Source organism: Eutrema salsugineum, unplaced genomic scaffold, assembly GCF_000478725.1.
Source record: "Eutrema salsugineum unplaced genomic scaffold, Eutsalg1_0 scaffold_1, whole genome shotgun sequence".
NCBI lineage: Eukaryota > Viridiplantae > Streptophyta > Magnoliopsida > Brassicales > Brassicaceae > Eutrema > Eutrema salsugineum.
In genome coordinates, this window is record NW_006256909.1 from 10,067,324 (window position 1) to 10,087,932 (window position 20,609).

The 20,609-nt window shown below is 39.2% G+C and overlaps 6 protein-coding genes across 8 annotated transcripts; 3 read left to right on the forward strand and 3 right to left on the reverse strand.

Moving 5' to 3' along the window:
* Positions 1-646: 646 nt before the first annotated feature.
* Positions 647-1,926, reverse strand: LOC18030005 (anion exchange protein 3). Its single transcript, XM_024149663.1, has 3 exons — positions 1,095-1,926; positions 903-974; positions 647-680 (listed from the first exon to the last, which is right to left on the reverse strand). The coding sequence occupies exons 1-3, from the start codon at positions 1,755-1,757 to the stop codon at positions 675-677; spliced, it is 741 nt and encodes a 246-aa protein (XP_024005431.1). The 5' UTR covers positions 1,758-1,926; the 3' UTR covers positions 647-674.
* Positions 1,927-3,842: 1,916 nt separating this feature from the next.
* On the forward strand, positions 3,843-5,573 carry LOC18030006 (transcription factor KUA1). The gene is made up of 3 exons (XM_024148582.1): positions 3,843-4,216; positions 4,536-4,744; positions 4,814-5,573. Exons 1-3 carry the CDS (start codon positions 3,940-3,942, stop codon positions 5,366-5,368), a joined length of 1,041 nt encoding a protein of 346 aa, XP_024004350.1. The 5' UTR covers positions 3,843-3,939; the 3' UTR covers positions 5,369-5,573.
* Positions 5,574-5,939: 366 nt separating this feature from the next.
* On the forward strand, positions 5,940-8,034 carry LOC18030007 (O-fucosyltransferase 30). The gene is made up of 2 exons (XM_006414168.2): positions 5,940-6,440; positions 6,582-8,034. Exons 1-2 carry the CDS (start codon positions 5,941-5,943, stop codon positions 7,642-7,644), a joined length of 1,563 nt encoding a protein of 520 aa, XP_006414231.2. The 5' UTR covers position 5,940; the 3' UTR covers positions 7,645-8,034.
* Positions 8,035-9,401: 1,367 nt separating this feature from the next.
* Positions 9,402-10,054, reverse strand: LOC18030008 (pre-mRNA-processing-splicing factor 8A). The gene is made up of 2 exons (XM_024148584.1): positions 9,627-10,054; positions 9,402-9,526 (listed from the first exon to the last, which is right to left on the reverse strand). The coding sequence occupies exons 1-2, from the start codon at positions 10,030-10,032 to the stop codon at positions 9,501-9,503; spliced, it is 432 nt and encodes a 143-aa protein (XP_024004352.1). The 5' UTR covers positions 10,033-10,054; the 3' UTR covers positions 9,402-9,500.
* Positions 10,055-10,474: 420 nt separating this feature from the next.
* Positions 10,475-12,824, forward strand: LOC18030009. Of its 2 annotated transcripts, none has more exons than XM_006414170.2 (10): positions 10,475-10,718; positions 10,958-11,017; positions 11,109-11,148; positions 11,267-11,445; positions 11,554-11,592; positions 11,735-11,830; positions 11,915-11,975; positions 12,072-12,199; positions 12,321-12,412; positions 12,518-12,824. In XM_006414170.2, the coding sequence occupies exons 1-10, from the start codon at positions 10,671-10,673 to the stop codon at positions 12,630-12,632; spliced, it is 858 nt and encodes a 285-aa protein (XP_006414233.1). In that variant the 5' UTR covers positions 10,475-10,670; the 3' UTR covers positions 12,633-12,824. The 2 variants fall into 2 exon arrangements, with proteins under 2 accessions (XP_006414233.1, XP_024004351.1); XM_024148583.1 differs by having other exon boundaries at positions 10,483-10,718; positions 11,253-11,445.
* Positions 12,825-13,075: 251 nt separating this feature from the next.
* LOC18030010 (E3 ubiquitin ligase PARAQUAT TOLERANCE 3) lies at positions 13,076-19,142 on the reverse strand. Of its 2 annotated transcripts, none has more exons than XM_024148950.1 (16): positions 18,728-19,142; positions 18,363-18,537; positions 17,819-17,915; positions 17,555-17,627; positions 17,308-17,465; positions 17,151-17,227; positions 17,002-17,058; positions 16,724-16,880; positions 16,474-16,625; positions 16,189-16,350; positions 15,797-16,102; positions 15,625-15,663; positions 15,221-15,515; positions 14,990-15,112; positions 14,835-14,886; positions 13,076-13,935 (listed from the first exon to the last, which is right to left on the reverse strand). In XM_024148950.1, the coding sequence occupies exons 2-16, from the start codon at positions 18,526-18,528 to the stop codon at positions 13,363-13,365; spliced, it is 2,487 nt and encodes an 828-aa protein (XP_024004718.1). In that variant the 5' UTR covers positions 18,529-18,537; positions 18,728-19,142; the 3' UTR covers positions 13,076-13,362. The 2 variants fall into 2 exon arrangements, with proteins under 2 accessions (XP_024004718.1, XP_024004717.1); XM_024148949.1 differs by having other exon boundaries at positions 14,802-14,886.
* Positions 19,143-20,609: the final 1,467 nt, after the last annotated feature.

Below are 20,609 nucleotides of genomic sequence, written 5' to 3' on the forward strand. Positions count from 1 at the left end.
TTCGTTAAATTTACATTTACCCGACCTTTAGCTTCAAACTGCAGGTTTTAATGCTCTCTCTTAAGAACCTTATTGTGCTTAAATACTTATGAGTCTGATCAGTTTTTAACTCTATATTAATAAGAGTTATATATGGTTTAATAAACCTTTCATATGGGTTGTTGTTTTGCTTTGGCAGTTTACAGAAGAAAAAAAAAAGAGCATAACGAAATAAAATTTCTTCTGCCATTAGATTTAACTACAAAGCATAAGACTAACCATATATATATATATATATTTTTTTTTTTTTTTGCATTTCATTATCAATAACTCAAAATCGAACCCTCTCTCTCGCTCTTTATATATATAGATATATTTTGTGAACTTACCCATATTTACTTATTACTTTGTTAATACTAAGTTTGATATGAGACAAGAACAGGTCTCTGAGATATTTCCTCCTCCTATCTTTTACTGTTGTGTATCTTGAAACTAGACCATGTCACCAGCAAACCTATCTACCCTGCAACAAACCAAAAACAAGTTCCCAACTAAATTAAGCCCAAAGCTCAAAAGATCAAGCAAAGGCTAACATTACGACATTACCATAAACAAGAAATTGATAAGTTTCAATCAGGGATATGACTTCACCTTTTTTTCCTTCACCAAAATATTCTTTTGCCTATATAGGCCGATCATCGCTGCAAATGAAACGCAATCACTGTTAAGGGTTCCTAGTCATTGATTGATATTACAACATAAAGATACAGTAACACTAAGCTAATGAATGCAAATATGGGTTTACTGTATCTTCATAAGCACCATATTAGCAAAAGGTCTCGAATTGCTTCTAGTTTTTAAAATCTACTAATCAATGTAATTGATCCAAGCCTAATCGGATCAAGAAAGTGAATTGTACGCACCTTAGCCGGAGAATTGGATACTCTGAAGCAATCAGCATTCATCCCCACAAGACACAATCCAGGGAAGATAACCTAAATCATCATCGCAGACATTTCTAATCAATGATCTAAGATAATGAAACGAGAGACTTAAATAAAAACATAAACTTTATTTTGTGTGAGGCAATTCGTCGAACACATGGTGTGAGTTACATCGAGATGTTTCTGCAACGTCTTGCTCCTCTTTCGTGGCCGGCGAGATGGCCTGCTTCCGCTCATGCTGAACACGTCTTCTTCGATCTCGTCTCGAGAAAGAGCGACCCAGAGCCTGTGATTCTCGTTCGCTACCTCAACGCCGCCTAATCCGGGAGATTCCGCCGGGATTCCTCTCTGCCTGTTCGATTTCGGCTCCATTACTCCGCCTGCTTTCTGATTCTTCGCCTCCGTAACTCCTCCGCCGCACGTCTCCGCCGGGAACACGCCGTTTCCATTCTTCAAACCGCCGCAAGCCTTCCTCGGCCGGAGATTCCAAGTCCTCTTCAAACCCTCCTCTTCCTCCTCCTCCGCTTCTTCTCCCGCCTTCACCGACACCGGAACTTCCTCTCTCTGCGGCGGCGTCTCTTCGGTGGCATCGGATTTCAGTTTCCTCCTCGGGTAATCGTTCTCGGACGACGGAGCTAAGGTGGAGAAAGAGAGCCGCGGTTGACGACTCGACCTTGAAGCCACCGTTCGGTTGGAAACCGCCACCGTCTCCGCCGATGGAGATGTAGTCCTCTCCGATTTCGCCTCTGATTTGGGGTTCAAATCAGTCATGGTAGAGACTTGAGCTCCACGGGTGAGAGAAGAGAAACCATTGAGAGACTTCGAAGCAGACATTGGACGGGATTGTAACAAAAGCTATACTTGTGAGATGATTTAACCTGCGCGTATAGAGAGAGAGAGAGACAGAGACCAAAAACCCTAGAAGAAGAAGAAGCAAGAGAGCAGAGAAGCAAAGAGATCTAGAAAACGACGAAGGAGATTACGGAAACGGGTGCATGCGTATGTTTCCAATTATGTGTTTTGTATGTATGATTCTTCTTCCTCTTTCTTTCAAGTATTTCTTCTCTAAATTAATTTTGTTACTGGTCTTTTTTTCTTACCCTAATTATTATCAGACCTTATTAAGTAGTATCCTTGAACTTTTTTTTTTTGGGAAAAATGTTAAATTTTATACCATTTTTAGTTTTTGACAGCAGATTTGTATACTTAAACTTAATAATATAATATGGATTTTATTTGTAAGGTTTTATGAAAATTTACAAAAACAGAGAGTTAATTATTACTTCACCCTTCTATAGTCAAACGATCTAATAAATAACACAAAGTTGTGTTAAACGATTTTAACTATATACTTCTATAGAAGCTTTTAAGAATCTTCATTACTTTGGCATGCTATGAATTTCAAACACCATATACTTTAGTTATACGTATCTCCTAAAAATTAATTGGCTAATAAATTGACCAAAGAACTTAATGGCGTTACTTAAATGGATAGAATTATGTTTGTTTTGTCATTGGAGTAGCGACCAAACAAAATAATGAGTTTTTTCGTGTCAATGTTGAATCATGTGCTAAAATGCTAATCGATAAGATGTTTTGTGTTCGTAACGTTTTGTAGTTCTTAATGTTGCCGACGACGAAATTTAAAAAAGCTTTGGGTCAAAATTGAGATACATAATATAGTCATAGATGGCAACATTCTTAATTAGATTTACATTATTTTATGGTTAAGGCTGAACAAGTTTCGGGGCAATCTTGTTTTTGTAGGCCGATTAATGAGCTTTTTGTTACTTTTGAAAATTTATGCCAGGCCGATAACTCGATGGGCTTCTTATTCACATACGAAAGCCTTTCTTTTTACTAAACGCACAGAATTAGCGTATCCATCAGTTTCTTGTAGCTCAAGCAAGTGGTCAAAACTAAACTACACTTAACTTTCACAGGGCCGAACTGCACAGGCCCAATAATCTTAAACATGAAGGTGGGCTTAATGAAATGAAGTTTAGAGACACCTAAAATTGGACTTTGAGTTTGGAATACGGTAAGAAGGAGACACGTGACACTTCTCGTGGGATCCTATCAGGTCCGACGAAAGTCATATACGTTAGTGCTTTTCTAATTAGTCGTTTTACTTGTGACCACGTGGCCGAGATAAGTGGGTCCTACTTATCTAAATCCATTCACTCCTAATAAGACACGTCCGTGCTTCGACCATATAAATAAACATATCGTGAACTCGTCCAAGTTGTTACTTGTAAGTTGTAACAGTTAATAGATGTGAGTTTTATGATGATTACGTTGTAAAATTCAAGAAATATTTTTAACAAAAACACAAAAAATTCTGGAAATATTGTATTTCTAAATGAGAACCATATTCACATGAAAAAAAATCCCACCTTCACATGAATTTACGTACAGTAGAATAATGACGACAAAATATTATAGTAGAATAATGCAAGTTGTTGATAAAAAGATTAATAAAAAGTATTGATTTGTTAGTCTTTAAATCAGCTTTTCACATAATATATTAAATAATTAAAATCAATATAATTTGTTTATGTGTCAACAATCAATCATGTATTGTGGTAATTTAATTTCAAATGGATGGTGTCACAATGATAACACTATCACAAGTTACACCCATTTGTCTTTAGTCAAATTTACGAATATTTTATGAGAATAACTGCAACCATTTGTACAGAAAAAATAAGGAATTAATAGTCTACAAGAAGTAATACTAATTCAATTCAAAGGTCTTCTAAAGAAAAAAATGATAATTGCTTTGACTAGAAGTCAGCGGAAATAAGGAAATGAAAAATCTACCTGCGACACGTCAGATATTATTTTTAATTTATGTAATAATTCCGACAAGATAAAACCCCTTTATAAACTGTCTCTCTCTCTTCCCATTTCATCAGATTCTGTGCTTCCGAGATTACCATCGATCCGATCGACGGCGGAGGACCCGAATCGAGCACGACCAGATCCGATTAGGATAACGAAATCCTTATCGGATATGACTCGCCGTTGCTCTCACTGCAATCAAAATGGACACAACTCACGTACATGTCCGAATCGTGGGGTTAAGCTCTTCGGTGTTCGGCTCACAGAGGGTTCGATCCGAAAAAGCGCAAGTATGGGTAATCTCAGCCACTGCTCTGGATCCGGATTGAGTGGGCTTGGCGGAATCGGGTCGGATTCTCCCGGTGATGGCCCGGACCACGGCGTCGGCGACGGTTACGCCTCCGAGGATTTTGTTCCCGGCTCTTCTTCTAGCCGCGAGAGAAAGAAAGGTATCTAGCTTCTGATTCCCCCTATGCGTTGATGTTTGTGTTATACATATTGATGATGTCAGTCTCGTTATCAAGTTTGTCCCTTTTGAGATATTGTTCTAACGAGTTAATAATCTTCTTTGATGCCAATTTAATGTTTAGTAGAACAATGGTGAATCGGAACTGTGTACTTGTCACTTTGTTGATTGCAATAAACAAAAGATATATCTCAATTATGTCATATGAGTTTCAGGTTACTTTTTTGTGGGAAACATTAAAAATTATCTGGCTTTTTTATGGATTTGATGATATGATTGTTTTGTAAATGAATATCGTTTAGGAAATCCGTGGACAGAAGAGGAGCATAGGATGTTCTTATTGGGTCTACAGAAGCTGGGAAAAGGCGATTGGCGAGGAATCTCCAGGAACTATGTGACAACGAGGACACCTACTCAAGTTGCTAGTCACGCTCAGAAGTATTTCATCAGACAATCCAATGTGTCTCGCCGCAAGAGACGTTCTAGTCTCTTTGATATGATTCCTGATGAGGTTAGTTTAGTCTCCTCTGATTTATCTCATTTTATTGTTATTCTCCTTATACGATAATTTTCTTTGCAGGTAACAGAGGTTCTCATGGATTCTCAAGAACTGGGAGCCGAGGATATTCCTGTGGAAACACAAATGCAGGACACTGAGTCTGTTCCGGCACCATTGATCCTGGAAACGGAAGAGTGTGAATCCATGAACTCCACCAACTCTAGTGGTGAGGAGCCACCAACTTTAACAGTTTCTGCTTCTTTCAGACCAGAAGACACCATCCAAACGCAGCTACAACCAACTGGTTCATTCCCTGTACTGTATCCGACTTACTTCTCACCATTCTACCCATTCCCGTTCCCTGTATGGTCTGCTGCGTATGTTACCGAGCCGACAAAGGAAGAGACTCACGAGATCCTCAGGCCAACAGCTGTTCATTCAAAAGCTGCCCCTATTAACGTCGATCAACTTCTTGGTATGTCTCAGCTCAGCCTTGGGGAGTCGAGCCAAAACGGTGTATCAGAACAGTCTGTTTCATTGAATCTCGCTGGAGGGTCGTCTTCGAGGCAATCAGCGTTTCATCCAAATCCAGCCAGTGGTGGTTCGGACATGAACACTGTGATTCATGCTGTTTAAAGATCTGCTGATGCAATGGTCTCTCAGGTTTAGGCGTAGCCAAGTGAACTCGCTGTCGTTAACATATGACTCTATCAACAATGACAAATTGGCAGACAGGACCCAGGGCTGGGCTCTCGGGTTTGTTCTTGGTTATATTTAACTTCAAAAATAAGATTGTTTTATTAGGTTCGTTTTAACTGCTTAGTTCAGCTTTGTTTATTAGGTGGGAGAAGAAAAATAATGTTAAAACTAATGTTAAATCTTATTGGCCTTTGCCTTTGACTTGGTTTAGCATCATCCTTAATTTCGTTCAAAGGTGTAGTAAAACTGCTTTGCCTTTTAGAATTTATATATTAAGTTTCATGAAAGTGAAGATGGCAGTATCCTGCTGATTTTTATTTTCAGTTTACTCATAACCACAATCCACAAATGTACATAACTAAGGTAGGACCTGGTTAACATGTTATTTATTTCTGTGATGGATTTTGGGCTTTAGATGTGGCTAAGCCCAACATAGAAAGTTAGATAGGCCCAAAATCCAAATACGCACCGTTTTATTAGCGTCGACACTCGAACAAAACAATACACAAATGATTGCGTCTAAACAATCTAAAGAGCAAAATATGAACAGCTTCTTCAATCCCAGTAGACCAAGCCCGCGTCCATGGCCGAACAGGAAGAAGCAAACCAACAAATCGGCCATATGTCTTTGCTCCTTCTCTCTACTTGCTGTTTTGTTCGTGTTCGTCTTCTTCATCACCTACTCCGAGATACCCAAATCACTCTTCTCGATCTCTGCCTTTTCTGGATCCGTCCAATTCCCTCAGTGCAGATCCGAGATACTATCACGAACTCTTCTAGGGCAGAGATTTCTCTGGTACGCTCCACACAGTGGATTCAGTAACCAGCTGTCGGAATTCAAGAATGCTGTTCTAATGGCGGGAATCCTTAATCGGACTCTGATTGTTCCTCCGGTGCTGGATCATCACGCCGTCGCTCTCGGTAGCTGTCCGAAATTTAGGGTTTTGAGCCCGAGCGAGATACGAGTCTCAGTTTGGAATCATTCTATTGAGCTTCTTAGAACTGGCAGGTCAAGCGCACTCGCTCTTAGCTTAGCGATTTCGTTCATTTACTTGTGTCCCCTTTTTGTTAGTTTCATTCATGTACAAAGTCTCTTGTTTTCGTTTGTGATTTGGGAATTAATTGGCTGACGAATTTTGGTGTTTTACAGGTACGTTTCGATAGCTGATATTGTAGACATTTCGTCGCTGGTATCTTCTTCGGCTGTTCGAGTCATTGATCTCAGGTTCTTTGCATCTCTACTGTGTGGTGTTGACTTGGAGACTCTATGCTCTGGTGAATTATCTGAACAGTCTCAGGCTTATGAATCTTTGAAACAGTGTGGCTATCTGTTATCTGGAGTTCGTGGTAATGTAGATAAGTGTTTGTATGCCGTGGATGAAGATTGCAGAACCACTGTTTGGACGTATAGAAATGGAGATTCTGATGGAAAATTAGATTCCTTTCAGCCTGACGAGAAGCTTAAGAAGAAAAAGAAAATATCTTACGTTAGAAGGCGACGAGATGTGTATAAGAGTCTTGGAGGTGGTACAGAAGCTGAGTCTGTAGCTATTATGGCATTTGGGAGCTTATTCACGGCTCCATACAAAGGCTCTGAATTGTATATCGATTTCCACAAATCTTCAAGTGTTCCAGAGATAAAGTCTTTGATTAAGAAGGTCGATTTCCTTCCTTTTGTTCGAGAGATCATGAGTGCGGGCAAGAAATTTGCCTCGGAAACCATAAAGGCGCCGTTTGTCTGCGCGCAGCTTAGACTGCTTGATGGCCAGTTCAAGAACCACAGGGAGAGCACGTTTATGGGTTTAAGCCAGAAGCTGGAATCTTTGACCATAAAGAATCCAGGTCCAGTTCATGTGTTTGTAATGACGGACCTTCCTGAAAGCAACTGGACCGGAACTTACTTGGGTGATTTGTCTAACAACTCTACGAATTTTAAGCTCCACTTCCTGAGGGAACAAGATGAAGTAGTATTGCGAACACAACGGGAGCTTGCATCTGCTGGTCACGGCCAGAAATTTGGGTCTATTCCTATGAGTCTGGACAGTATCAAAAAGATGCAGAACCATTGTTCTCCTCGTGAAGTATCCAATGTGCAGCTTTACATAGAGGAAGCTGTTTGCAGTTGTGCGTCACTAGGTTTCGTTGGTACTGCGGGGTCGACAATAGCTGATAGTGTAGAGATGATGAGGAAATTCAATGCTTGTAGTAGTTGAACTCAGACTGGTTTTTCTATTTCCGATTTGGATTCATCTGCTTGATTACCCAAAGCTTGCAGTGTTCATCTGGAGTAATAGACGCTAGCATTTGGTTAAGTTTTGCTGGGATTCGGATAGATATAGATCTGTCAGCTGTCTTCACTTAGAGGTTGTGGTTATGAAAATAGGCTTTGGGGTTTTGCTTTTGGATCGTTTTGTGTTGTTGGGTTCTTTGGGAAACTGTGTAGTTTTCTAGTAATAGAATAAAGCCACCTTGTTTCTTTTTGGTGATTCACACAACGAACGGCTCTGGCTAAACCAGCCTGAGACTGCGTGAGATGGGGACTTGGGTGTTGCAGCTTAGTGAGTTTTGTAAAGGTTGAGGCTTTTATGAGTTTTGTTTGTAGATGTCTCCTGTGAAATCAGATTGCTACCGCCATTAAAATACTATGCACAGAATCTAACTGCGAGTAATGGACTAAATAGACTTGGATTCACTGAAAAGCAATGACAAAGGCTTATGAAATATCAAAACACTTGCTAGACTCACAATCAAGATTATCAGCCTATACCAAATGGTAAACATAGAGAGGGAAAAAGAAAGCACATATACTCACATGAGAAAACAACAATATAGACACCAATAACCGCAATTTTGCTCCGAATTACGAATGCTAGCTGCGAGATCACTTCGGTTAGCAACCTAGGTCTGTTCTCAGGAACTTGCTGCAAAGTGAAACACCATTGTCCCAATATCAAAAGTTCAAAACTTGGATTGGATGCATAACAGATAGGCTTTGTAATTCAACAGCTTACTTGATTTTCTGCAATATCTCTCTCACACGTCCTGCTTTCTCCAACATGTCTCACTAGTTGCTCTGTGGTTCAGTATTTACACAGACACACTAAAATCACATTGAAATCTCCCTAATTCCTACACAACATACAAACCCTTACCTATATCCAAAATACAAGACTCTGTAGTAAAAAGAGGAAAATAGAAAGAAAGAAAGAGGCAGCCAGCCAAAAGAGGACTTTGCAAAAGAGAGATGTTAAGTAAACCTGTTCTCAATCGAAATCCTAGAGGTAAGCAGAGGACATCAGTGAACCTTTTTGGCAATGTCACCTGCAAGTATTTATGATCATAAACCATAAGCAACTTGGTCCTTGAGATAACAATAGATCAGAAACAAGCATAAAAAGATCTACGCAAGGAAAAAAAGAGGAGAAAGACTAAGAATTAACAAACCACTTCAATCGTATAAATACATCAGACCTTAGTAAAACGTCAGGTCACAGGTCCAATATAAGATCCATTGCTTGGAAAAAAAATAGGCCCACAAGGTGATAATATCTAAGCTGAAACAAAAAGACAAATACCAGAGCAATGTAAAGGACAGTAAATCAGGTTCTTAATTCTCAATTATTAGTACATATGATTCTTATAAGTTCTCTGTAGTGCAATAAAGGTAAAAGCAAAACCAAAAATGCAGTTGAATAGTTTAAAATCAAGCAAAACCAAAAAAAGCAGTAAAATAGTTTAGAAATCAAGCAAAAGTGTCCTCACCATCTCTCTCGCTGAAGTCACCATCCTCCTCACTGTCATAGTAGTCCTTGGGATCTCCGAGTTTCAAGCTATATTCAATTCTTGTACTAAGCTGTCTCACTTGCTTGGCCTGTTTCTCACGAATCTCAGCTCCAAGTATAATATCTCTAATCTCAAACCGTGTCAGAGCCGACGTGTCAACCCTATTCTTCTTAGCGTAGTCAGAAAGGACGAGGTCTCTAAGAGCAACCTCGACCCTTTAACCAGTGCTCGTTAGTGAAAGAAGGCCAGATGTAATTCGTCTGAGTGACAACAGACTCGTCGGGCTTCAATAACAACTTAGCCTTGTCAACGCTGACATGAAGAGCACGAAGGATGAGAATGAGTCTTGAGAAAGCAGTGTAAGAAGAATTACTCGACAACCAATCATCATAGATGTTGAAGAGGAACATACTCGGCTCAGTGGCATTCGAAATCAGATCACGCAACTTGTCAATCTTGAACCAAGCCTGGAATGGAAGCTGCATCTCGCTTCCCTTGATGACAATGTTAGGGAAATCCAGCAAGTGTAACTGAACGGGATCATACATTGCTTTACGGTTCACGATAACTTGTTTTGGTTGTGCTTCAAAGGGGAGAGACCGCACAAGTGTAGCAACTTCTTCTGCTGCTATCCATTTAGCTAGCAGACCAAGAAGACACTTGTGACCAGCCCAAAAGCTTGCATGGATAACCTTCACGAACAGCTGTCCTGTTCTTGGATTGACGATAAAAACTGCGCCATTGATTGGCTTTGTTGTCAGGTTTTTGAATGACACTTGCAAACGATAGACATTGGTATCGTCAATAAACCACATCATCTCATTGCTACTGAATATTTCGTCATAGTTTTGTAAAGAACCTTTCCCTGTCATGTCTGTTATTGGTATCTCGTTCGCAAACATAATCGTTCCCAAGGTTTGTAAAACGTGTATTTATAAGGGATATCGCCGACCTCCCTCGTTGTTTCTAAGCGATGTGGGACTGTTTCATTAATGTGAATTTCCTTTTTTTTTTTATGGCGGTAGGAATGTGGTTTCCTAATTTAAATTAAATCGGTTTAGACTATAATGGAAATTGTACCAATGTCTTTCAACCGGTTTTGTCTTTTGATAAGAATCTAAATCATATTAAACCGGATTTAAAATCTGCGTCGACTAGGTACTCTACGACCAATGAGATCTTTCCACGTTAGCAGAATCCACGCGTAGCTCCAGAGTGCTAAAGGCCGATTTAAGCGAATTTAATCGGTGGTTAGTTACCGTCGGTCACATCCACCGCGAACATTTTCGGCCTGGAGGTTTGCTACGACGGTGTTATCGGATATTTGGATCTGCAATCTCATCGTTTTCGCATCGACACGGACGATTTCGTATCAAAATTCTATTGAATTTCCAGATTAATTCGGAATCACTGAGTCGGAGGTTTTGGTTTAAGATCTTTCGCGGTTTCCACCGCCATGGCTGCTCCGTTTTTCTCTACTCCATTTCAGCCTTATGTCTATCAGGTTTTTGTCTTCTAACTCTGAGATTCTTTTTATTTATTTGTCTGCACTGTCGAAAAGGCTAGTGTTCAAATATACTTCTTCGCCAAAAAAGTTATAATTTTGGGATCCTTCCATGTTTAGGTGTTGGTTTTTGTTTTCGTTTCATGAATAACGTATTGTGATAACGACAAGTTTTTTTAATTGAACTCTTCAGTTTTGTCTGTAAGTGCATAATCTCACAAGTGGTCAATGTGATGCAGAGCCAAGAAGAGACAATTACACCTTTCCAGATTCTGGGTGGTGAAGCACAGGTTGTTCAGGTAGGTCGACATTGGTTTGAAGCCTCCTTATTTTTGTGTTTATTTGCCATATCCTCAAGTTTGCTAACCCATTTGAGTATTTTGGTGTCAGATAATGTTGAAACCACAGGAGAAGGTCATTGCTAAGCCTGGTAATTTTTCCAGTCTCTATAAAATTCGCCAGAATTGTCTTTTCTCCTTGATGTGATTAGCCATTTCAACTTTTGTAACATCTGTTGGGTTAAAACTTGATTAGATATGGTGCTGTAGGTTCAGTGTGCTACATGTCTGGCTCCATTGAGATGGAGAATACTTATACCCCTGAACAAGAAGTTGGAGTTGTACAGTGGATTTTAGGCAAGAGTGTTAGCAGTGTAGTTCTTCGTAACACTGGGCAAAGCGATGGATTTGTCGGTATCGCTGCACCTTCTTTGGCAAGGATACTCCCAGTTAGTGTGATCCTAGCTTTTCATAATTTTCTTCCGTATTATCAAGTATGATCCTTAATATTACATTCTGGTCTCATTCTTATGTGTTTTTCGGTTCTTTCCTTGAAGGTTGATTTGGCAATGTTTGGTGGTGACATCCTATGCCAGGTAGAGCTGATGAACCAAAAAACCATCAAACTTTTTTGTTATGTATATATAGATTCTCCAGAAATCAATATTTTCTTTGTCTGTGTATAGCTTTCAGCTTTTTCCTCCCCATTCAATGTGGCCTTTTCTTCTTGTTGTGTAGCCAGATGCATTTCTCTGTTCTGTCCACGATGTGAAGGTCGTAAACACTGTTTACCAGAGACATAGAGCTAGAAACATTGCTGCGGCTGGCGTTGAGGTAAGGAAAACTAGACATTGCATTGGCCTTTTACACACTTGATTCAAAACTTAAAAGAGTTATATCACTTATTCGTTGTTACAGGGGTTTCTGAGACAAAGGCTATCTGGCCAGGGTCTCGCATTTATCATTGCAGGTGGCTCTGGTATGAAGTTAAGGTTTATCTCAACATGATGCTCATTTAGTTTAGGCCTTATAACCTGAAAAAATAAACTGATCCTACTCCATTTGCTTTCATAAGCTGTACAGAAAAACCTGGAGGTGGGAGAAGTTCTCACCATTGACGTTTCTTGCATCGCCGCACTCACTCCCTCGATCAATTTCCGTATCAAATACCATTCGCCATCTGTAAGACGGGCAGTGTTTGGGGTACGCTGCATTTTTCCCCTTTTCCATTCCTATCAAAATGTTTCTACATCTTTGCTTTTGTTAAACTTGTCGATCTAAATCCATTTTACGTCTCTACAATCTTCTGTATTTGATCAAAAAGGGTGATAACATAGTAACAGCGACCCTGACGGGACCAGGCATTGTGTTCATCCAAAGTCTACCGTTTCATCGGCTCTCCCAGCGAATCGCAAGGTTAGAGGAATCAATCTCTCCTCTTGAGTATAACTATTGCTTTTATTGTAAAAGGAAGAACTATATATTGAAATTAGGACTCACAAAGCTTTTTCTTTTATACAGGTCGGTGACGTCCCCAAACATGAGAGAAAATCCAAGGTTATTGGTTCAGATAGGATTATTCTTATTCCTTGCATACGTTGTGATTGCATCTTCTTTGATCCTTACCGAAATGTGAAAACTTAGAGAGGGTTTCTTCTGTTCGGTTGCAGAAACTAGTGTTGTTGCAGTAGATTGGTCATGTGTAACAAAATATTTTTTAAATGCTTTGGTAGTGGATGTTTTAAGGCAAACAGAAACTGTCTGAAAGAGAGCAATGAATAATAGTTGCTCAGGCTTGAGCAAATATTTACATAAAATATCATAGCGGGTGAAATCGTATTGGGGAAGGTTTCAGACTTTCAGTTATACATTACTCATAGTTTTACACTTTTCGTGGTCCTTTTTCTAAGATAAAACTCTGAGCTATCTAAAATCAGATTGGGGAAAATACTTCAACTGGTTATACTTCCGATAACGGTTTAACAGAAAACTTGCCAAAATACATATAAATAAAAAATAACTACTGTATATTATTCTAATAAAAAACTTGTAGTTTGATATTAAATAAATCATAAAATGCTTAAGTGAATATATTTGATAAGATTAAAAGTCATACAAGAGCAACATCAGTCGTTCTAAACAAAAGCAGAAAATAGTGAGAAAACCCATTTCTAATTACACAAAACATCCGAATACAGAATGTCTTTTTCTTTAATTCCAGATCATTAATCCTTGACCTCAAGAGTAAGAGGGCATTCTCGTCATTCACCATGCCATGGCTTCCTTTCCATCCAGATGATGAAGGGCGTTTCAGTCAATGTATGAATCTGACTCATCGTTCTTCCAAGTTCCAAGTGCAACAAGGATCAAGCCCGCCATCTTTCTCCTTTTGACCGCTTCGAGTGGCGGAAATGCTCATCGCCGACGTCGGAAACTGCTGCCACCGACGGAGACCGCTCGTACCTTGATGGCTTCCTCTTGAAATGTCTGTCTTCATCATCACTGGAACCGTATTCTACCGACTCTGTTTCCCTCCGACTATGACGACGAACCGAAGTCTCAGGCGCTGGAGAAGACCTCGTCGTTTTTCGTTGTTTGCCAGAAGATTCCTCCTCCTCCTCCCGAAAGCTTATCCGAGCGAATACGCTGGACTTGTGCTTATCATCATCGATCTCTGATTTCGTAGCCTCCGATGATGGCTTCTCGGATCTCTTACGGTGCTTGCTATCTGACTCTCGGTGGCGTCGATCATCATCCCGGCAATCGCGATGGCGATCGTGTTCTGAATCGAGGTCGTGGTGACGATCACGCTCAGATTTCCTTCTAGATACTCGAGGAGGAGAGCTGGCCCTATGCCGCGATGACTGATGCTCTGGTGATAATCTCTCCGATCGCCTGCGACGGTCGGAATCCGGGATCGGTGGCGGAGGCCCTTGTCTCTGATCATTGAACAACAAGGCACCATTATATTCGTTAATTAATAAAATATAACAGAACAGCGAAATTTTGAGTATTGGGCCCAATAAAAGATATATTAGACCCAACCCATTTTTCCCGTAACATTGTAGCCAATCTAAAACTTTTATTTTTTATAGGTCTCGGTTTAACCTAAAACGTGAAGGTGACAAAGGATTTCAGTCTCAAGTATGTACAAATATAAATTTTAGTATAAAAATAGTTGTTGTGATTACTATTGATTTTTGTAATAAACATTGAGTTTTCACTTTAAAAATGAAGTAGATCACATTTTAATATACAACAAAAAAATTTATACTGTAAAATTAAAATCTGTTTAAATAATATAGGAACTCTAACGGCTACAACGGGGGAACATGTTATATTATTGGTCTGTACACTCTGTACTCACACAATAAATGTTATTAGTCCCAATGTGGAAAATGAAACATTTAATCCACATAATATCCCTGAAATTAGAAAGTCTACCTACAAATCCGTATTTTTCCTTATGAACCTATCATAGGCAAAAAAAATATTATGGGATTATAGTCGACCTTCACTTTATGACCAAACTGACTCTGGGGGAATAATAACTTTCATTTCACTTTATGCATCCTATAGCATGTCTATTAAATGTATGTCTATTACCCCCCTAAACTCAATAACTTAAAAAGCGGACGCCTATTTAACAATTGTGGAATCAACCTATTTTCCTTAACGTAATATTGATAAATGCAGAGCGCGAGAAAGATGATAGTGTTGAGAAAAAACGGTCTCTTGCAAGCCAGACCAGTTGGCATAAAGAAAGAGTGAGTGAGAGAACTGAGACAACAAAAATGATACATACAGATTTTGGCTTCATGGGTGAGGAAGAGGCTACCGAGTTGTTGTTTATGTTTCTGCTGCTCTCGCCGTCCCTGAAGACATTCCCTCTGTACCACACCAAAAAAAACGAAAAAAACAATTAGTTAACAATCTCTGATGCAGCAGCAGACATATGAGCCTGAAAAAGCAGTGAAAGCGCATTGCCCATACCCTTCTTCTGACCGTCTCTCGTTTTCACGCTTCCTTTTCATCTCAGCTTTCCTAGCTTCAAATTCCTCTCTCCCCAATATAGGACGCTGGAGATTCATACGATTCCCCATCTCCGCAAGGTCCCTGCTCAAGTCAAAAAGTCCCCTGCTCATTATAATAGCTATACGGAAAGACAAGAAAAAAATTACAAACCATTTATATAATGAGAGTGCAGGTCTCGCTTGTGAGTACCTATGAGGTGGTGGTATATTAGGGAACCCAAAGCCCTGTGCAGCAAAAGGGTCTGGATGCATCATCCCGCCAAATGACATGTCCATGGGGCTTACTCCATAGCCTATATAAGGAGGCATTGCCCCAGGATAAGGGCCTGTAAACCCATTGAAACCATGATGAAAGCCATTGAACCCAGGTTGAACGCCGTTGAAGCCGGGTTGCACACCATTGAAGTACTGATTACTGGGACCTGGACCCATGGGCATCATATATTCAGGGGCTGCTATACCTGGCATAGGGTTCCATTGCATTTCTGCAACATATCACAGAGACAAACAATCTGTTAAGCATCTCCATACAGTTAACATACACTGGGGAAAAAGAGGATGAGTAGCCCTCAGCAAAATAGGAAAAATAGCTACCAGTTCCGGGCATCCGAGGTTTCTTTTTCTTCTTTTTTCCTGGTGATGATCAAAGTAAGCATTACTTTACCGAAGTTATTAATGGCCAAATAACAATGTACGTAATTTATTATTCAGAAGTGATTCTCTCTTCTTTATATATCATAAGTGGATAATGATAGCCAGTGATTACCTTGCTCTCCAGAAGCAACCTGCTGTTGTATTTCTTCCTTGGTGGCCTGCGTATTCACCAGTGAAACTGCTGCTTCGTTGCCATTCAGGGATCCTCGAGTGTTTTCAGATGCATCAACTGGCTTTTCCACTGTAACTATTTCTGCAGACGCCCTAGGGGCACTTGTGGTCTCAGCTATTTCTATTGACGGCTTTAGAGTTGAAGTCTCATTGTTGTTACTGGGAGCTGGTTTCCTTTCGCCTCTAGATGTAGCAGATGTAGTAGGAGACAGAGCCTTTGGAGGTGGACAACGTGCAGACTCCATATCTAGATTTATTACGCATTGCAGTAGTTTACCAACGATGGACCGGTACAAATAAATATAAAAGACAAAGAATATAAGAATGAAATACCTTGGAGTTGACACATACTGCCAGCGTTCTCAGCACTACTGTTACCAGACTCTAAGATACGGTTTATAGTATCCCTAAGGGTCTTGTTTGGTAGAAGATCATCAGCTAGTACATTTTTTCCACAAACACACATCGACTTTGCAATTATGTGATCTCTGATACCTGAAATGTAGATTATTGCAGTCAAAAAGCCAGGTTTTGTAATCGATAATGATTGAAGAAGAGAGAGTTTTGCACAACATAAAAGGCATCAGATGTATTTGCATATTTGACAAGAGAACTTACACTTGTCACAGAAGCTCTCGAAACAGCATTTGCTCGTCAGGGCAGCATCTCTCATTACTTCTTTACATATTGGACATTTTAGTTCAGGAGGAAGTTCACCGACAGAACGTGTTGTTGATGGCAGTCCCTCCATCTCCTTTTTAAACGCATCCCTGAAAAATTTGTTAAATTGACACAAATTACTCAGACTGATTTTATATGAAAAAGCAGCATATGACAAAATCTCCATGTTAATTTTGCCACAACGTACTCATTTGGTTTCAGAACTGCCACCGCACCACTTGGCAAGGAATAAGAGCCATCTGGGGTCGCCATCAGCATTGACTTGGGGATACCAGTGGGTTGCTTAACTCTCTTAACATCATATTTAGGATCGCCATTTGTGTCGCAGTGCTGAATAAAATGTCCTGAGTCAGAAAACAGATGTTTAGAACACAGTTTTTTTTCAAGGCTATAACCAGACACACTTGACACAGCATAAGAACCATAATCAACAAAATAAGAAAATATTCCTAAAATCTGACATACCAGCAACACCGCAACGATGGCAAACATAGCCTGGTGGAGGCGTTTTGCTTTCCATTCCTGCTCAACACAAAAATACTCGGTCTCATTATCTTCCATTTACTGAAATATTAAAAAGATTTTTTGGACACTAATTGATGGAATATCATTACCAAAACCGCGTCCACCCATCCTTCCAGCCTTACCCCTCCCATAACCTCTGCCCGAGCCAAAACCATCTGCACCTTGTCTGTAACATGGAAAAAGAAGTAAGAATGTATCGTCAAGATCTAATTCCCATGACAAAATCAGTTTCAGAAGACTACTTACTGCTGCCAGTCTAATGCTGGAGTGTCAATTAACGCCTTAAGTTTGGTTTCTTCATCTACTTTCTCATCTGCTGGTGCAGGATCAGGACATGGGTTACTATAGTGAACAGCTGGGGGAGCAGGAATTGAATAAAAATCTTCTCCAAACTCATCTTCAGCCTAAACGTCGGTTAAGGTGTGAGTTAATACTTTGATAGTCGAACTCAATGCCAACAAAAACCAAGAAAGAATTGCCGTAAACAACTCACTGCAGATGCATCAACAGCAATGAGACTGTTCATATCAGTCTGAACATTTTCCACTTCCTCCTCGACTCTCGGCCTGCAAAACGTAGATATTCACATCATTTACACACGAGGGTCCGGTTTAACTGTGCAATATTAATAACGCAATCCCAGCTTATTTTGTTTTTCAATCCCTTCATAATGTCCAAGGAAATAGAGCCAAAAAGATTGAACCAAGCAACTGAGTACTTAAAGAATAGAATAATAGATATTGGAAAAAAAAAATACTCTTGTGGGGTAATAATTCTGATGCGAGGTGGTCGAGGGACCCGGCGAATTAGGACAGAAGTATTCTTTGGAATTAACATTGCTTCATCCAGATATTCTGAAATTGCAGAAAGAAAAATATATATTAAGACAACAAGCTGCATTTATAATGGCGGGAAAAAACAAGTCCTAGTTAAAAGGCAAAATATCAAGCATCAAATTCTGCAGAACTCGTTCTAATGATTCACAACCACAACCACAATCAAGAACAGTTTAACCTCAGCAAAAATCATATTTGACTCAAAGAAAATACAGTATCCAAAACTTGATTGATGCTTTCATCACATCATCATCATTTCAAGCAATTCAAAATTAATTTAGTACCAGGCACATCACAGCCACCTTTTTTTTGTTTTACTTCAGCTAGATACTAAACAACACCAATGCAGGGATGAAAAACCAAATATATAGCAGATGCTTTAAATCTACATATACTTTGAGAAACTAGAAAACACCCGACTCAATTCTATATATCTATAGCGGCGTAAGGAGGAGGAAGACAAACCTTCGTTGGTTTGGGCATTAGAGATGACAATGTCAAGGTCTTTACCACTTCCTAAATGCTTTGTTTCGTAAATTCTTTCTTTGAGTAAACCAACTGATATAAAAGGGCCATCCATGGAGATGGTATCATAATCCCTCGCACTCTTAAACTTGTAATAAATTGCCATTGGATTTATCTGATAATGAATAAATATACATATATGTATTACTAGATATGATGTAATGAAACAAAACACACACAAGAATCTACTGTTTTTGAAAACCCAAAATCCAGCCTTCCCTTAAATTTAAAAAAAGGCCAGAAATTGATTTCCAAGAAGAAAAAAAAAAAGTAACTACAGGAGAAAACTCATATGGTTTCTGTACTTCTCTGAATTGGCTTCACGAAATTCCACAGACGAAACCTCTCACGACGCGAGCACCGAATCTACAGATCAAAGGAGAATTTCCCACAAGCTCAGGAACGAGAACGCCCTTGTTGAATCGAATCGAGTAATTGGCAGGGACAAAGCTCAGCTACTCTATAGATTTCTCCGAATCTTCACGCAAAAAGATAACCAATTTAACGCCTGGCTTCAATCCAGAAGATCCTCCAAGCACCCAAACCGAAACCACTGGATACAATCAATTGAGAATCGGTGAGACTTTTATGGAGAAGACGATCTCGACCAACAGAATTGATGTATCGAGGAGAATAGCGATGGATACCGCACGAAATCTAGGGTTTGTGAAGAGAACAGTCGTATTGTTTGTATCCAAGAGATACTCTCCCTAAATTATCTTATCGTATTTTTGCTGTTTATAATCGGAAACCGTAACGGTTTATGATGATTTATCTTCTATTAGAAGATCACCTAAGTCGGTTTAAGAGTTAATTAGTGACAAAAAGAGTGGGAAACCGTAAGACCATTTTATTGCAGGTTTCCTGTTGGTTTCTTGAGACCTTTTAAAAATAAAATTTAATTAAAAAAACCCAATATAAGTGGGATCGATCTTAATTATGGGTTTAGTAGAAACGATCCGTCTTGTGTATGTGGCAGTTTCTGAGTGGCTAAAAAAAAACACGGCTAAATTTCATTTTCTTCGGTCAAAAAAACACGGCCATTTTTCATTTTGTCGGTCAAAAAAACACGACAATTTCTTATTTTATCGAAACAGATGTATTTCTTCTCCGGCGATGCTCTTCTTCTCCGGCGCCGATATGCAGAGGCTTGTATCTGTTTTCCATCGATTTAACAGATAAGTGATTCTTCATCCTCTTCATCCTCTTTGTTCGTTTATGATTCTTCATCTTCTTCCTCGTATTCTTCATCGAGGATTTCGTTTGTAAATCTTAGAAATAGTTAAATGATCTCTCTGTTTTGCATGTCGTTTCTATCTATTTTCTGAATTAGTCTCTAAATCGATGCATTCTAAATGGTTTTCTGATCTGTAAATTGTAAACGGTTCATGATCTGCAAATGGTTGTTGATCTGTAAATGGTATGTGGTTCATCATATGTAAATCGTTTTTGATCATATGCTCTATCTATTTCTATCTCTTTTAGCTTAAGTTAATGGTTCATGATCTAAATGGTTCATGATTGAAATTGTTCATGCTCGGTGATGGTTCATAATATGGTTAATGGTTTTTGCAGATTTTGCTTACTCCAAAGGTTTATCTCCTGCTGTTCTTCTTCTCTATGCTCGTAACCAAGGTTCCTCTTCTCTTTGCTCGTTACAAAGGTTAAGGTTAGTCTTCTAGTTTCGTTGATGACAATTAATGCCTAGTTAGATATGGAGTGGTTGAGGCTTGATCAATGCTGCTTCAGTTTTCATAGTTTTAAAGGGTTTAATGATTTAGGGAAGTGGTTAATGAAAGCTGATTCTGTGTTAGATAAATGTCAACTCAATATACCTCTTTTTGCTTTAGTGTAGAGTAATGGCTGAGATTAGGTTGGTTTATGATATTAAATGGGGTATGAACCCTGGAAAACGTTTATGGTTTTCTTCTTTCAATGTTCCTTTTCATTACCTTCATTAATGTTGCATCGTTGGTTTATTTCATAGCTAGTGCTTCCTCTATTTATAATCATATTTTCTTTCCTTCTTCTTCTCAGTTTGTGCTTGTTTTTTGTTCTGTTTTTGATTCTCCTTCTTCCTCTTTCCGTAAAAGAGTCTTGCTTCATCTCTTTCTTCTCATCTTTTCTTGTAATCCCTTAACCCATTTCCACAACCAATTCCCAAAAGCGAGTTGCCTCAAACTTCTC

Coding starts and splice junctions, on each gene's coding strand:
- LOC18030005 (XM_024149663.1), bottom strand. CDS start 1,757: ATGTCTGCTTCGAAGTCTCTCAATGGTTTCTCTTCTCTCACCCGTGGA. Junction 975..1,094: donor CGTTGCAGAAACATCTCGAT/GTAACTCACACC, acceptor ATGATGATTTAG/GTTATCTTCCCTGGATTGTG.
- LOC18030006 (XM_024148582.1), top strand. CDS start 3,940: ATGACTCGCCGTTGCTCTCACTGCAATCAAAATGGACACAACTCACGT. Junction 4,217..4,535: donor TAGCCGCGAGAGAAAGAAAG/GTATCTAGCTTC, acceptor AATATCGTTTAG/GAAATCCGTGGACAGAAGAG. Junction 4,745..4,813: donor TTGATATGATTCCTGATGAG/GTTAGTTTAGTC, acceptor TTTTCTTTGCAG/GTAACAGAGGTTCTCATGGA.
- LOC18030007 (XM_006414168.2), top strand. CDS start 5,941: ATGATTGCGTCTAAACAATCTAAAGAGCAAAATATGAACAGCTTCTTC. Junction 6,441..6,581: donor GAGCTTCTTAGAACTGGCAG/GTCAAGCGCACT, acceptor GGTGTTTTACAG/GTACGTTTCGATAGCTGATA.
- LOC18030008 (XM_024148584.1), bottom strand. CDS start 10,032: ATGATGTGGTTTATTGACGATACCAATGTCTATCGTTTGCAAGTGTCA. Junction 9,527..9,626: donor TTCGAATGCCACTGAGCCGA/GTATGTTCCTCT, acceptor TCTTCATGTCAG/CGTTGACAAGGCTAAGTTGT.
- LOC18030009 (XM_006414170.2), top strand. CDS start 10,671: ATGGCTGCTCCGTTTTTCTCTACTCCATTTCAGCCTTATGTCTATCAG. Junction 11,018..11,108: donor GTGAAGCACAGGTTGTTCAG/GTAGGTCGACAT, acceptor TTTTGGTGTCAG/ATAATGTTGAAACCACAGGA. Junction 11,831..11,914: donor TTGCTGCGGCTGGCGTTGAG/GTAAGGAAAACT, acceptor TCGTTGTTACAG/GGGTTTCTGAGACAAAGGCT.
- LOC18030010 (XM_024148949.1), bottom strand. CDS start 18,528: ATGGCAATTTATTACAAGTTTAAGAGTGCGAGGGATTATGATACCATC. Junction 15,516..15,624: donor ACCTCGGATGCCCGGAACTG/GTAGCTATTTTT, acceptor GATATGTTGCAG/AAATGCAATGGAACCCTATG. Junction 15,113..15,220: donor AATATACCACCACCTCATAG/GTACTCACAAGC, acceptor TGACTTGAGCAG/GGACCTTGCGGAGATGGGGA.